This window comes from Sciurus vulgaris (assembly GCF_902686455.1).
Source record: "Sciurus vulgaris genome assembly, chromosome: 3".
Taxonomy (NCBI): Eukaryota; Metazoa; Chordata; class Mammalia; order Rodentia; family Sciuridae; genus Sciurus; species Sciurus vulgaris.
In genome coordinates this window covers 19,553,687-19,569,178 of record NC_136463.1, presented here as the reverse complement: position 1 = coordinate 19,569,178, position 15,492 = coordinate 19,553,687, and the positions used below count along the sequence as shown (strand labels likewise).

Genomic DNA, 15,492 nt, shown 5'->3' with positions numbered 1-15,492 from the left:
CGGTCAAGACTGACTATGTGCCCTGGAGCCCCGTGCAGCATGGTGGAGCCATGTCTATAGCATGGTATAGGTGCTTCCAAAGCCTGCCTGGAGTTCTTTAGGAGCACAGATTGGGGAGTAGCTGGAACTGTAGGCTGGAACACCTGGGGTTGCTGTAGAGACATCTCCCCACTGCAGGTGACCTTGGAAGTGGGCTTGGAGGAATGAGTACGGAAGAGCGTGAGCATGAGCAGGAACGGCAGGGAGGAGCCTTGAGGGGAATGCTAATGTCATGGGGTCAGCCCAAGGAACTGGGGTGTAGCTGGAGAGGGCAGGTGCTGGATATCGTAAGTTTTAGTTTTTAAGCAAGTGAATTAACTATTTTAGATCATTCTGGCAGGGAAGTAGAGGTGGGTATGGCCAGAGGTAGGAATACCAGGTCAGAAGTTGGGTTGATCTTGGTTTAAGGCTTTCAGAGCCTGAACTTGACAGTGACAGAGTGTGAGGATAGGAGCTAGAGCGAGTCTGTGTGCAGGGGACCAGGGAGAGGACAAAGTGAAAGACACCCAAGCAGAGGTTGCAGCAGGGCCATGGCAAGGAGGGGGCACCAGGAGCTTACTGTGCTGTTGGGGCAGACAAATGCCACGGCTGCAGCCAGCCAACTCTGGGGTTAGAAGAACTTTGACCAGCTGTGGCTGGTGTCCCTCCGCCCTCCCCTTCCCTAGCGTGGCAGTCACACCAGCTGGGTGTTTTCATGGTCTCATTCCTCCCCCTAGAGGCTCCTGGAAGCAGAGCCACCTCTTCAGGGTGAATAGTGAATAGGTTTGCAGCTTGAAGATCTGTTTTGGTTCTGTCCCCAGAGTTTCAAGGTCAATCCCTTGCCTCTCCTCAGGCAGGCATGTGAGTCCCCTTAGGAGCTGGAGGGACACTAATCACTGCGGGCAGTTTGTGGAGACCGTAGACCATACTGTCCTGCTCAGGGAATGGGGAGGCTCACAGAAATGTCTTCGCCACACGTGGTCATGGCAGCTGGAGCCAAAATGCACTGTCCGCGGCGTCAGGCTCACTGAGGTCTTGGCTCTGGCCCTCAACCGTGTGACCAGGCTACTGATTTTACCTTGTTAAGCCTTAAGTCTGTAAAGCAGAGCTAAGGCCACCCCACTCGGGTGTTCAACTGAAAATTAACCTAACCATATTATTTACTGTCCAAACCTGTTTTGTATTACTGTATTGTTTGCCTGGTCACCCAAATGAAGATGGATATGAATGTGACTTAAATTCTGTAAAGGTTCACACACATGCAGTGACTGCTATTGCTATGGATGCTGGGAAGAGCTCTGCATGTCTGTTATCTGCCTCAACCTCCCCTTATTTCCGTGCTGAGGTTGTCCTCCCCTCCATGCACGCTAACCTGGTCTCCTGCCCTCTAGTCCACATCACAGGCTGTATCGCCCTTCCTCTCAGTCCTTCCCATTCCATCCCATGGCTGCCTGCTTCACCCGCCTTGGACCTTGCCATCCCAAGAGGCACACTAGAGACATAGGAGGATATGAATCCTGGGGTCCTGAGGTGGCCTCACTTGAGGACCTGTTGACCAATCAAATGGTACCAGCAGGGCAGGAGCTGGCCCAGCACCATCTCTGCACCAGGATCATGACTCTGGGCAAACTGTTTACCAGAGTAGTGGAGGGCCTATTTATAGCCTCAGCTGCTCTTCTCCCTGCTCAGGGGGCAGGGGAGGGGATAGGGTGGTTCTCCAGAGCAAGGGTGGTAGTTGAGCTGAGGAACAAGGATTTGCTCAGGTGCCACTGCCCAGACTCCTGGCCCCCTCCCCATGGCAAGGGAGACCTTCCCCTTCACCTCCTCTACGCTGCGTGCTCTCCGCCTGCAGCGGGAGTGGTTGGAATGGGAGGATCGGCGACGGGCTGCTGCCCAGCAGTGCCGCAGCCACAGGTGCGCCTCGAGTCTCCGGGCCCGACTCACAAGGTCTCGTCGCTCCTGCCGGGACCCAGCTGTCCACAATGCCCTCTTCTCTGGTGACCTACAGCAAGTCCAAGCCCTGTTCGAAGATGAGGAGGCTGCCAACATGATTGTGGAGACTGTGAGCAACCAGCTAGCCTGGTCAGCAGAACAGGGTAAGGAGCACCAGGGAGGAGGGAGAACCAAGAGGGATGGGGGTGGGGAGGGGGAGAGCCTAGGTCCATCCCCTCCCTGCACACCCAAAACGAGACCATCCCTTGCCACCACCCATCAGAAGTGGTGGTTTGTGTGTCTTTTCAGAATTAAAAGTTATATTCTTTTAGTATATTATATATAGATTGTGTAGATTTTGTTTAGTTGACAAATAATTATATAGACATATCTCCCACACATATGAATGTTTTTTTCTTTCAATGAGAATGAAATTATATCCCACATGCAATTTTATTTTTTGGTGCTGAGGATAGAATCCAAGGCCTCTTGCATGCTAAGCATGCATTCTACCACTGAACTACACCCCCACCTCACAAGCAGTTTTATAACCTGATTTTTTTCTTGTAACATCCTTCCATGTCAATAACCATGTCTAGAAAATATTTTTAAATAGGTCATAAATTCTACTACGCAGGTGTACACCATGATTTATATAACAAGCCCCCAAATACAATGGGTAGATTGTTCTTCCTTTTTTTTTTTTTTTTTTTTTTTTTGCTGTGCTGGGGATTGAACCCAGGGTCTTGTGCTTGTGAGGCAAGCATTCTACCAACTGAGTTATCTCCCCAGCCCAGATTGTTTCTTCTAAAAAATATTTATTTAGGTCAGGTACAGGAGTGCATACCTATAATACCAGCAATTTGGGAGGCTGAGGCAGAAGGATCACAAGTTCAAGGCCAACCCCAGCAACTTAAAACCATTAGCAACTTAGAGAAACCCTGTCTCAAAATAAAAAAATAGAAAAGAAATAGGGAGTTAGTTCAGTTATAAAGCTTCCCAGGTTCAAGCCCTAATATCACACTACCCAAAAAGAAAAAAAGCTTTTCAAAAGTTTATTTATTTATTTTTTGTGGAGCTAGAGTTCAAACCCAGGCATGCTAGGTAAGCACTCTACCACTGAGGTACATCCACAGTCACCCCTTAACTTTATTTAAATTTCATTTTATTTTTTGTTGTGCTGGAGATTGAACTCAGGTCCTCAGGCCCCCCTGACTATTTTAAATGATAGCGTGATGAATATCTTTATGTACTTGCCAAATGATTTCTCTAGGATGTATTCTGGCTAGCAGATTTGTCCCTATTAACCAATACCTCACGTGAGATTGCAATGAAGATTGACAGAAGATTGCCTCAGACCCAATCCCTGGATTGGGGGCTTCAAAATCCTGGGGAGAATTTACAGATCCAGGACTCACAGTTAAATGCAGGCTGGAAACTGCCTGACTGTGACCTCACCCAGAGTATCCTGGTCTTGCCCTGCAGCATGCTCATTTTGGATGGAGTCTAGTCTTAATTTCAATCCTAATAAAAAACAAAACATGCTTTACCAAAGATTTAGAGAAATCAGGGATTTTTTTGCTAATATGCAAATAACCTATTAAGCATCTATATCTTTTAAACAAGTCCTGGACTGTTTCCACCTTTTGACTCTAACACCAGTCATATGTCATCCCCCCTCCTCATTCCTTTTTTCCCCACCCTCCTCCATCCTTCCCCCTATTTCCACCCAACCCTCTCTACCCAAGGAGCACCCTACAACTCATTTCTCTTCTTCACCCACTCCCAGGTTCAGCCCAAGACCACCTGTACATAACTAGCTTTCCACGCTCAAAGCCAGAGGTGAACAGAAAGAGCCACCAAATCCATTAGCAGCTCAAAGACCCTGATGTTTCCTTAGTTGGCTGTTGTGATTTTACAGCAATTATTTCTTTCTGTGACACATACTGTTTTGTTATAGACTGGGAAACTTTTCTAAAAAGCTGTTCACACTCCCAATTTAGGGCTTGAGTTTCTTTCCACAGGTACAGCCTGGTACAGTGTTTGTGTTTAGCAGACCGTGCAGGGGGAAGGCCAGCGCTAGCTGTCAGCTGTAGGCTGGCATCCCTACTTCTGCCCTTCCTCATACAGTCCATCAACACTACCTATTCTTAGGGTTCTGGGTGCTGACACCCAAGACCAAACAGACGGTACCCCTCACCATCGCTGCGGCCAGAGGCTACACAGACTGCGCCCGCCACCTGATCCTGCAGGGAGCTGAGCTGGATGCCCGTGTTGGAGGCCGGGCTGCCTTGCATGAGGCCTGTGCCAGAGCCCAGACTGACTGTGTGCAGCTGCTGTTGACCTTCGGTGCCAAGGCTAATGTGCTGTCGGAGGAGGGGACTACCCCCTTGCACTTCTGCACAGCCCCTGAGTCCTTGCAGTAGGTACCCATGGGCTAGGATGATTTGGCGAGGAGTGTGCGTGTGCATGTGTGTCTTCAGCTTGCATGGCTAAGACAAGGAGAACTTAACATCCATACACAGCTCTGTGGTTCCCAAAGAGCCCTACCACTGAGCTACAACCCCAGCTCACTCCCTTTTTTGAGATAGGGTCTTGCTGTGTTGCCTAGACTGACCTCAAACTTAGGATCCCCCTACCTCAGTCTCCTGAGTACTGGGAATGCCATCGTGAACCACTGCCATACACACTTACTTCATAACAATCTGAAGACAGGCCTCATTCTATGAATGAGGAAAATGAGATTCAGAAAGATTGTCTTGTCCAAGATCATATGTTAAAATGAGGAGACAGAGCCTTGTTTCTTTTGGGAAAACCCCTGTTCCAACTCAAGTTTCAGATTCCCTGCAAATCCTCTATAGCCAAATTCCTAGTTGTTTTAAGAAAGTTACCAGAAAACATCTAGTCACATTTCCCAGTCTCACCATGAGGCCCTCTCCTTTGCTTTTCCTTCCTTTTTTTAAGGTCAGCAGCTGTGACCCCTTTTGCATGATGATATTTGCCCTTTTACAAATCAAGTCAACAGACTATGATAGCAGCCATAGGCTAGGGAACTCTCTCCCTGCTAGATCTAGACCAGTGGTGGACCTGGAAGTGATCCAAATTTACCAGCCCTTTCTTAGGTTCTAATGGGTGTGTCTGATGTGCCTGGGCACAAGCACTTCCTAACAGACTTCATCCTTTTAAATAAAATGAAAATGGCCACTTTCTGGAACCCTACTGAGTGAACTTCTAAGTGTTACTTAAATTAAGTATATATTTATTTATTATTTACTGTGCTTAGGATCAAACCCAGGCACGCATTATACCAACCGAGTTATATCCCCAGCCTATATTTATTTTTTTGGTATCAGGGATTGAACTCAGTGGTGCTCAACCACTGATCTACATCCCCAGCCCTTTTTTGAATTTTATTTAGAGAAAGGGTCTCATTGAGTTGGTTAGGGCCTAAGTTGCTGAGGCTGTTCTTGAACTTGCAATCCTCCTGCCTTAGCCTCCTGAGCTGCTGGGATTACAGGCATGCATCACCACAGCCAGCAGCTAAATTAAGTATTTAATAACAAAAATTAGACCATGATTAGAATTCGCTGAGGAAATGAATTCAGTAGTTCTTGGAAGACTGGATGTTACTTGATTCTTGGGCACTGAGCAAAACACCTATTGGACTGGGGAGCTGGCATCCTAGCCATCTGGGGAAAGGACACCTGGTTGTCAGGATTTCATTGGGGTTGATGAATCTGCTCTTAGCTTTCCAGCAGCTGCCATTCTGGCTTTTTAATTATAAATTACTTTTAGTTTAGTTTCATCATTATTAATTTAGTTTGTTGCGTGTTTGGTTTTGTCCACAGTGGGTGATAATGCATGTTTGCTGTAGTTGATAATTTTTCCAGGCTCTCAACAGACTGTGAAACATGTACTCCCTAAAACGTTTTTTGCTTGATTTTGTTTTTTCTATGGGCAGGTTGAGTAGGGAGATCCCCAAGTGCCTTTCTTTGCCCAAATGAGCATGGCTTAGTCTACAAGAGTGGTCTTATATTTGGGGGCAGGAAGATAATATTAAAATTTCTATTTATTTTTATTTTTGCTTCATATGCTTTAAATTTGTTTCATAGTGTACACAGGAATGGGTTTTCAAAATCTTGTGCTATCAAAATGTTAGACCACTGACAAATGATTTAAGCTTAGGCCTTGGGGTTCCATTCTAATGAGGAGTCAAGGAGAAATAAAGGAGGGAATACTAATTCTGGTGCAGCCACTAATTTGCTGTACGAGACTTTCTGGGCTTAACTTTTTCATGTGAAAATTAAGATGCTTCTGGTAGCTCTGATGGGGCCTTCTGGTTCTGGTGTCTGTAAAGGGGCTTTTGTGATCTGGAGAACATGAGGCTGCACCTCGAGATAGAGGAGTGGGAAGGGAGGGGGTTGTTCTCAGTCCCGACCTTGGGTCCTTGCCTTCTGTTCCCAGGTGTGCCAAGCTGCTGCTGGAGGCCGGAGCAACCGTGAACCTACCGGCTCAGGAGAGCGAGGTGACGCCCCTGCACGTGGCAGCGGCTCGTGGCCTGGAGGCGCACGTGGTTCTTTACCTACAGCATGGCGCCAAAGTGGGCCTGCGCACCAGCCAGGGTGAGACAGCGCTGAACGCCGCGTGCGCTGGAGCTGAGGGCCCGGGCAGCAGTCGGCAGCACGAGGCCGCAGCGCGCCACCTCCTAGAGGCTGGGGCTGATCCCCGGGCGGCTGGACGCAAACGCCACACGCCACTGCACAACGCCTGTGCCAACGGCTGCGGGGCCCTGGCTGAGCTGCTGCTGCGCCACGGGGCCTGCGCTGGGCTTCCCAACGGGGCAGGCCAAACACCCATGGACTGCGCACTGCAGGCTGTCCAGGATGCCCCCAACTGGGAACCCGAGGTCCTCTTCGCAGTGCTACTGGACTACGGGGCCCAGCCTGTGTGCCCTGAGGTGCGTAGGGGAGGCTGAGGAAGGAGGCCGTGATGGGGGTTGGGGGGCGGAGGTTGCAGTATCCTTGCCTCTGGAGAAGAGAGTGATCAAGAGATTGGAAAGGCCACCCTCAGTGGCCAGAAGTCCCTCCCCATCTTGAGAGTGTAGAGAGGGTTGAGGGGTACAGTGTCCAAGGGTGGAAAGAACTCTAGCCAAGAGGTTGGAGCATGCTTGAGGCTGGGGTAGACAGAAGCATGGGAAAGGATGAGAAACTCAGATCGTAGTTCTCCAAACAAGGGTGTGAATGGGGATTTGAATTAGCCTATGCTGGGTGAGGGAGGCAGGGTGCTCCTGAGACCCTCTTTTGATTCCTAGATGCTGAAACATTGTGCCAACTTCCCTCGGGCTCTGGAAGTTCTGCTTAATTCCTATCCTTGCGTCCCATCCTGTGACAGCTGGGTGGAGGCAGTGCTTCCTGAGCTGTGGCAGGTATGTCCACTCCAAGGGCAGAGTTCCTTCCTGAGGGGATGAAGAGAAAGAATGAGCCACAGGCCTATCCTTCAGGGACCAGCTTCTGGAGGGAGGAGCAGGAGAGCCCCTGGCAGAAAAAGCTGGGCAGAGTGAAAGCCCTGGTTCCAGGCCTCCCACCCCTTGCAGCACAGGCTGACCTCTGCTTTTACACACCTGCCCAGCCTCTCACCGACATGGCTGAGACCCTGCCCTGAAGTTGTAGGCCTGGCTCCCTCACCATGGCAGGGCCTCTCCCCTCTGAATCCAAGTCCTTCCAGATGTACCAAACACCAGGTGGATGCAGGTTGCAAAAGCCCAGCACCTCACTGCTTGGTTGCCCCCAGAGGGAAGGGCAGAGCCCCGGGTGTTGGGCCATCTGACCCTCCTTCCCTCCTGGCCTAGGAGCACGAAGCCTTCTACAGCTCGGCCCTGTGCATGGTGAACCAGCCGCGGCGGCTGCAGCACCTGGCCCGGCTGGCTGTGCGAGCTCAGCTGGGTAGTCGCTGTCGGCAGGCTGCCACCCAACTCCCGCTGCCCCCTCTCCTCAGGGACTACCTACTGCTGCGTGTGGAGGGATGCATCCAGTGAGCCCCAGGCCAGGCCACTGCCACAGCTGTCCTGCCCCCTCCATCTGCCCGTCCCCAGCCCTAGGGAAATGATCGCTGGCCTTATCTTCATGCTTCACGTGCCTCCTGCACCAGCTCATCCCTCCACTGGCTTCTAAAGCCCACCGATGCCCTCCAGCCAGCACGAGCTTCAGACCCTCTCCCCAGGGGAAGGTCTGTACTCAGCCTGTTCCCCAGCTCAGCCTTTGCCCACCTCCCCTGCCTGGGATGGCTCCTCTATCCACCAGGGCCCCAAACTAGGAGTGGTGTCCCTGTTACTTCTCTCCCCTGGCACCATATACCTGTTCGGCCTCTTAAAGAGTGACAAGACCCCGCCTCTGCCTGCACTGTTATGCCCAACCTGCCTTTATCGCTTCAAGGGAGGTCTTGAAACCCATGCCTCGAATGGATGCTGAAATAATCTGAGTCACAGCTCTGATCGTTCCCTGTAGTGGCTCTCTACCTTCAGGCAAAATCAAACCTCAACAAAAGGGGTACTGGGGGTGTAGTAGAGCACTTGCCTAGCATGTGCAAGGCCCTGGGGTCCATCCCCAGTACTGCAAAAACAAACAAAACAACTCAACAAAATGAAATCTCTAGACATAGGCCTCTGCATGTTCTCTGGCTTCTTGACTCCCCTTCCTGTACCAAGTTCCTGTAATCCAACCTTAGTAAACTAGTTACCAATTGCTGGGTATGACCGGCTCTTCTTTGCTTTCAGGAGTTTGCCTGTGTGGTTCCCACTGCTTATGTACCCTTTTTTGGCCTGGTCAAGGCTGATTTGACCCTCAAGACTCAGTTCACATAGTCCTATCTCTGCAGGGCCTTCCTGGGACCATCCCAGCTGTAGCCTTCCCTGGCTTTGTACTTCTTTCTTTTTTCTTTTTCTTTTTTTTTTGTGGTACTGGGGATCGAACTCAGGGCTTTGTGCTTCGAGGCAAGCACTCTACCAGCTGAGCTATCTCCCTAGCCCTGTACTTATTTCTTAAGTGCCCATGTCTGCTTCCACTAGGCTGAGACTAGAGCTCTATTCCCTAAATAGGCATCTTAGTAAATGCATAAAGCCTCGGACGTTTATGATGTGATCTCCCCACGAGCAAGTAACACATGGTATCTTAAACAGCAGTCACTACAGAATGGTCTCTGAGGGCCCATGATGGGAGGGCCAGCCACCAGCTGTTCCCCCGTCACTTCTTCTGACCCCAGAGTCACAAGTACACTTACCTTGAGGAGTGAGCTTTTCAAGGCAAGCCAGTTTTTGTGAATGCAAAAAAAGGATTTATGCACAGAACTAAAGTGTGGACATTATTTGGTGTCAGTGTGACTGAGTTCCTATCACTCTGTGTTTATTTTCCCACTCTGCTCTTTTTTGGCTTCCAAGTTTTCTGCCCTTAGCTACTATTACTGGTAATAGGAAAAGGTAATAGAACACAAGGTCCCTCACAGATGAGCTGATGGAAGTACCACAGGAGGAACAGAGGGGTGCCCAGCAGCATGCTCTCCTGTTCTTCAGCTGAGGGATCCTGGGCTCTTCCATTAACAGACTCTGGCAGCAGCGGTGGCAGAGACAGAGAGCAGAAGCCCTGGGTCTGCCTCTGGCAGCCTGTTCAGCCCTCCTTTCTCCAGGGAGTTGTGTCTACAGAGATTCCCTTTCACCAGCACAAGATAGTCTTTGACCTGGTTAAGCAGAGCAGCAACCTCTCCTATCTGGGTGGAAGTTTTGTTTTAGTTTCACAGAGTCAAAAGGGCTAACAGAAGAAAAGGAAATCTCTCTAGTCCTGGGCCCTGGCTGGAAGTCTCAGATGTTAAACTTTCTGTCCTGTTACAGCAGGCAGACCCCAGCCAGTCAAGCCTTTTCTATTACTTTTACAACAACAAGATAACCTGCTTAAAAAAAAAAAAAAAAAAAAAAAAGATACACCTGATTATATGTATTATTTTGTGACAGGAAAAGATTTTTCCAGTAACAAGCATAAAAGATTAATAGAGCAAAGCAAGGATACAGGAAAAGGTTATATTAGGTTTCATAAGCACCAAGTCACAAACATAAGTAAAAAGCAAAATACTGGAAAAGTTGTTTCCAGCTAAAAGTCATCATTTCTTTGATCAGTGAGGGAAGGAAGGACATTTTTTGGGCGGGTATGGGGGGGCACCTAGGGACAGAACCCAGAGGCACTTTACCAATGAGCTACATCCCCAGTTCTTTTTACTTTTTAAGACAGGGTCTTAGGGGCTGCGGTTGTAGCTCGGTGATAGAGCGCTTGCCTAGTGTGTGTGAGGCACTCGAGCCTCAGCACCGCACCACATAAATAAATAATAAAATAAGGGCATAAAAATATAATAACACACACACACAAAGAAGATAGGTCTTGCTAAGTTGCTGAGGTTGGCCTCACACTTGCAATCCTCCTGCCTCAGCCTCCCCAATTGCTGGGATTATAGGCCTGAGCTGCTGCACCCAGTGTATCCCCCTTGTTCACTCAGTGCCTTGCAGAGAGCAGACCCTCACATACCTGTCAATCAATGAATGATGATGCTTCACCTCACCAGCAATCAGGGAAATACAAATTCACATAAAACATTATCATTCCCTCACTGGTTTGGAAAAATTTTTAAAGATTGGTAATATGCAGTGCCTGTGATGAGATGAAGAAATAAAGAGCTGAGGATGCAGCTCAGTGGAGTGTTTGCTTAGTATGCCCAAGGCCCTGGGTTCAATCCCTAGTACTGAAAAAAAAAAAAAAAAAAAAGAAAAAAAAGAGCAGGGCTTGGTGGTGCATGCCTGTAATCCCAGCGACTTAGGAGACTGAGGCAGGACGATCACAAGCTCAAAGCCAGTCTCAGTAACTTAGCGAGAACCCCATCTCAAAAAATAAAAGGAGCTGGGAATGTGGCTCAATAGTTAAGTACCCATGGGTTCAATCCCTAGTACAACCCCCAATAATAATACTAGTAATGATAATGAGAGGTGGAGAAATGAATTCTTGCAAATCCTGTTGGTGACAAATTACTTCTTTGGTAAGCAATTTGGCAGTATCTGTAAACACTGTTCCCCACTTACATAAAAGGCAGGCAAATACCAAAATAGTCATCTCAGCATTGCTTGCAACAACCCAACATGTGGGGAGGGAGTTAAACAAGCCCATACTATGGAATACACTTTAGCCCTTACAAAGGGAAGTAGCCTAGATAGAACTAGGAAGAAATTCCAACTGACCAGCATGTGTATTGCCTTGAAAAGATTTTCAAGACTGTTGTTAAGGAGACAACAGTTTGGGGTATAATATGTACAGCAAACAAAACAAAACTCCATGAGAGTAAAATAGAAAAAGACCTGGAAGGTTGGTGACCAAGAATTCTCCTCTGGAGAAGGAAGAGGGACTGTGCTGATGGGATTTTTATTGTGGTATTTGAGTTTTTTTTAATAAAGGGGTATTCATGCATCCTGAAATTTTATATCATTATCTCTATATATCTATGGCTCTCTGTACATATTTTTTCTTTCTTTCTTTCTTTCTTTTTGTGGGGCTGGGGATTGAACTCAGCACCTCACACATGCTAGGCAAATGCTCTACCATTGAGCTATATCCATTCTCAGTCCTGTTTTTTAATAAAATGGATTTCCCAAAAACATTTATTTAAGGCAGCATCCAGGATTTAGAGATATATTCACCATCTATAGCCATCATAATTATACATTAAAGGCATAAAATGCCTAAAGTTCAATAATTAAACTACATCATGAAAATGTCCAAAGAGTTAAGATCCATTAAAATACTCTGTTAAACTGGACATGGTGGTGCATGCCTGTAATCCCAGCAGCCGAGGAGGCTGAGGTAGAAGGATCCCAAGTTAAAAGTCAGCTTCAGCAACTTAGTGAGGCCCTAAGCAACTTAGTGAGATTGTCTCAAAAAATAAAAAGGCTGGGAATGTGACTCAGTGATTAAGTGCTGCTGGGTTCAATCCCTGGTAACGAAACAAACAAAAACAACTTGGTTTTTAATTTTAAATATAATTGTTCTTTTACCTGAAAGGAACCAGTACTGAGCATTGAGATAGTCCCTAGTGCGGGCTTCTTTCTTTCCTTGCTTTCCTCTTGCAATTTTTCCACCCCCAAAGACTCAACCCTAAAAGCCCCTCTTTCAAGACACCTTTTAACTTAGCTATATCTTTTTATTTATTTATTATTATATCTTGTCCTTTTGCTGGACACACTCCTCAAAGTCATCTCCTTGTCAGTTTCGTCCACTTTTCCAACCCTTCATCCCAGACTCTGGCATTTTTAGTCTGTCTCCAGCCCTAGCCAGTCCTACCTTCTTCCTTTCCATCTATTTGACCTCACTGCCAAGACTATATTGAGACTTCACCTCTGGCCAGTAGATGACAGAAGTCTCTCAAGTTCCCGACCTCTTCCCATAAATCTTTATCAGTGGGCTGAGGATGTAGCACAGTGGTTGACCACTTGCTTAACAGTGCAAGGTCCTGGGTTCAGTCTCCAGTACTTGTGGGGAAAATCTGTATCAAGAAAGCTGAAATAGATTTTGGGGTCACAGGGGAAACACACACACACACACACACACACACACACATACACACAGTTCCTGATCTCAGGCAATTTGGTAAGACAAAATAATAAAAAATAATAAAAAAAGTGTAGTGTGATGTTATGGCAGATGTCAGTCCATGTAGTCGGGGGAGGGGAGAACATTGTGTGTTTACTTAAATGCACCCAAATGGGTGGGTCAGGTGCCCAGTGCCCTGGGTAGTTCAGATATCCCACCCACTGCCTGGGGCAAGCCCAGCCACCTGCTTGACCCTTCCCTACCTCCAAAGAACACTATTCAGTAATTACTCCCTTCTCAAATTGCCTCTCTCTTCACTTCTTCCCTTCTCTGCTTCTTCTTGGCATATAAACATTTTTAGGATTCTCTCATCTCTTGCAACCTCCCCCATCTAGTCTATACTTCTCTAGACTATACCTTATATTTTTGGGGGGAGGGAACTTCAGGGGTACCTCAACACACAGCTGGGAATAATGGAATTATATATAGCCTCTCCAGAGGACAATGTGACACCATGTATCAAAAACCTTAACAGCAGGGCACTGTGGTCCCCAGCAACTCGGGAGGTTAAGGCAGGAGGATAGAAAGTTCAAAGCCATCCCCAGCAACTTAGCAAGACCCTGTCTCGGGCTGGAGATATAGCTCAGTCAGTAGACTGAGTAGACTGACATAGCACAAGACTGTGGGTTCCATCCCCAGAACCACAAAAAAAAAAAAAAAAAAAGACCCTGTCTCAAAATTTTAAGAAAGACTCAGAGTGCAGCTCAGTGGTAGAGTACTTGCCTAGCATGTCCAAGACCCTGGTTACAATCCCTACCAGTAGGAGAGAGGTGGGGGGAGCCAGACAGTGAAAGTGGGGACTCAAGCAGATATAAGCCAGGTGTACTAGTACACATCTCACAATCTCTGTAACTTGGAAGGCTGAGGCAAGAGGATCACAAATTTGAGGCCACCCTTGGCAACTTTGTGAGACCCTGCCTCAAAATAAAAAAAAAGAGCTAGGGAAACAGCTCAGTAGCAGAATACTCCTGAGTTCAGTCCCCAGTGTTGGGGCGGGGGGAAAAGCTCAGATACTTGTATATCGATGTTCATAACAGTATGACTCACAATAGCCAAAAGGTAGAAACAACCCGAATGTCATATACATTCGGCAGAATATTACTTAATCTTTTTGTGTGTGTGTGTGTGGTGCTGGGGATTGTGTTTGCGAGGTAAGCACTCTACCAACTGAGCTACATCCCCAGCCCTTATTACTTAATCTTAAAAAGCAAGGAACTTGACAGGCACAGTAGCACATGCTTGTTGCATATGCTTATAATCCCAGCTACTACTTGGGTGGATGAGGAAGGAGGTTCATGAATCCAAGGACAGCCTGGGCAACATAGCAGATCTCATCAAAAAGAAAAGAAAAAGAAAGCAGCGGTGGTGGGGGTGGACAAATACTATATGATTTCACTTAGGTGAGGTACCTAGAATAAGCAAAAAGCAGAATAGAGGGTGAGGAGGAATGGGAAGTTACTGTTTAATGGGTGCAGAAAATGGACAGTAGTTGTGATGGGTGCATAATGTTGCGAATTACTTAATGCCAAGGAAGCATATATGTTAAAATAATTTTAACTATATATGTATACATGGTTAAAGTAGTCAAAAAATTTTTTTTTCAGTGTGGGATGAAAAAACATTTTTAAGGCCTCAAACATGCTAGGAATGCACCCTACCCTTGGGCTAGACTTTCAGCTAAAATAAATTTTATATTATGAATAATTATCATACTAAAAAAACTTTTAAAAAGATCTAGACAACAAAATACATGTACTTTTTGATTCCATTTATTCGAAGTACAAAAAAAAAAAAAGCCTCTCAGAATGACACAAGCCTGTAATACTAGCTACTCAGGGGACTAAGGCAAAAGGATCACAAGTTCAAGTCCAGCCTGGGCAAGTTAGTGAGACCCTATCTCAGAAAAAAAAAAAAAAAAATGGGTTGAAGATGAAGGTCAGCAGTATATGGCCCCCAGAATCAATGCTCCAGTGCTCCAGTACCACACACACACACACACACACACACACACACACAAAGGGGGGGGGTGTTACCTGGATGGCACTCAATAACGCACAAAAAGAGGAAAAAATAATCTATGGTGACAGAATTGGCTACTCTTTTAGGTTAGTGGCTAGAAGAGGGCATGAAAGGGGTCAGCCCTAGAGTAATTTTCTATTGCTTGATGTAGAGTGATGGTTCCACCCTAATGTTCACTTAGGTCTAAACCACCACCAAAAGTTCTTCCCTTATGTTTACCCGTGTCTGCATTATTTATACTTCAATCAGAAGTTCACCATAAACTGAGCACAGTGGAGCACGCCTGTGGTCACGTGTTCAAGGCCGGCCTCAGCAATTTAGGGAGGCCCTAAGCAACTTCGTGAGACCCTGTCACTAAATAAAATATTTTAAAAGGGCTGGGGATGTGTCTCAGTGATTACGTGTCCCTGGGTTCAATCCCTGGTACCAAAAATAAATAAATAAATAAGTAAGTAAGTAAATAAATAAATAAATAATAGTTCACCATAAAACAAAATTCCTTAGCAAGTCTTTAGAAAAAAAAATAATTGTAAAAATCGGGATAAATTCTTAGATGTTGAAATTTTTCTTTTTTTGGTTCCTGCTTTTCTTGGGCTCTAAGATCGTGCTAAATCTGTGTCTTCTTTGAAAGGCTTCTTCGAATTATTTATCAAGGTCCCCACTCTTCATGCGCTGGATGACAAATAATTTGTCTCCTCGTCTGTCTTCCTGACTAAGCCAGAGCTGAGGGCGTTCTACTGCTGAGTTACATCCCCAGCCCTTTTTCTTTTTTATTCTGGACAGGGTCTCCTTGAGTTGCTCAGGCTGTCCTCAAACTTACGATCCTCCTACCAGCCTTCCAAATAGCTGC

The 15,492-nt window shown here is 46.7% G+C and overlaps 1 protein-coding gene across 1 annotated transcript; it reads left to right on the top strand.

Annotated features, from left to right (window-relative positions):
* Positions 1-1,662: 1,662 nt before the first annotated feature.
* ASB16 (ankyrin repeat and SOCS box containing 16) lies at positions 1,663-9,954 on the top strand. Its single transcript, XM_079133053.1, has 5 exons — positions 1,663-2,114; positions 4,105-4,372; positions 6,415-6,907; positions 7,262-7,375; positions 7,799-9,954. Exons 1-5 carry the CDS (start codon positions 1,814-1,816, stop codon positions 7,982-7,984), a joined length of 1,362 nt encoding a protein of 453 aa, XP_078989179.1. The 5' UTR covers positions 1,663-1,813; the 3' UTR covers positions 7,985-9,954.
* Positions 9,955-15,492: the final 5,538 nt, after the last annotated feature.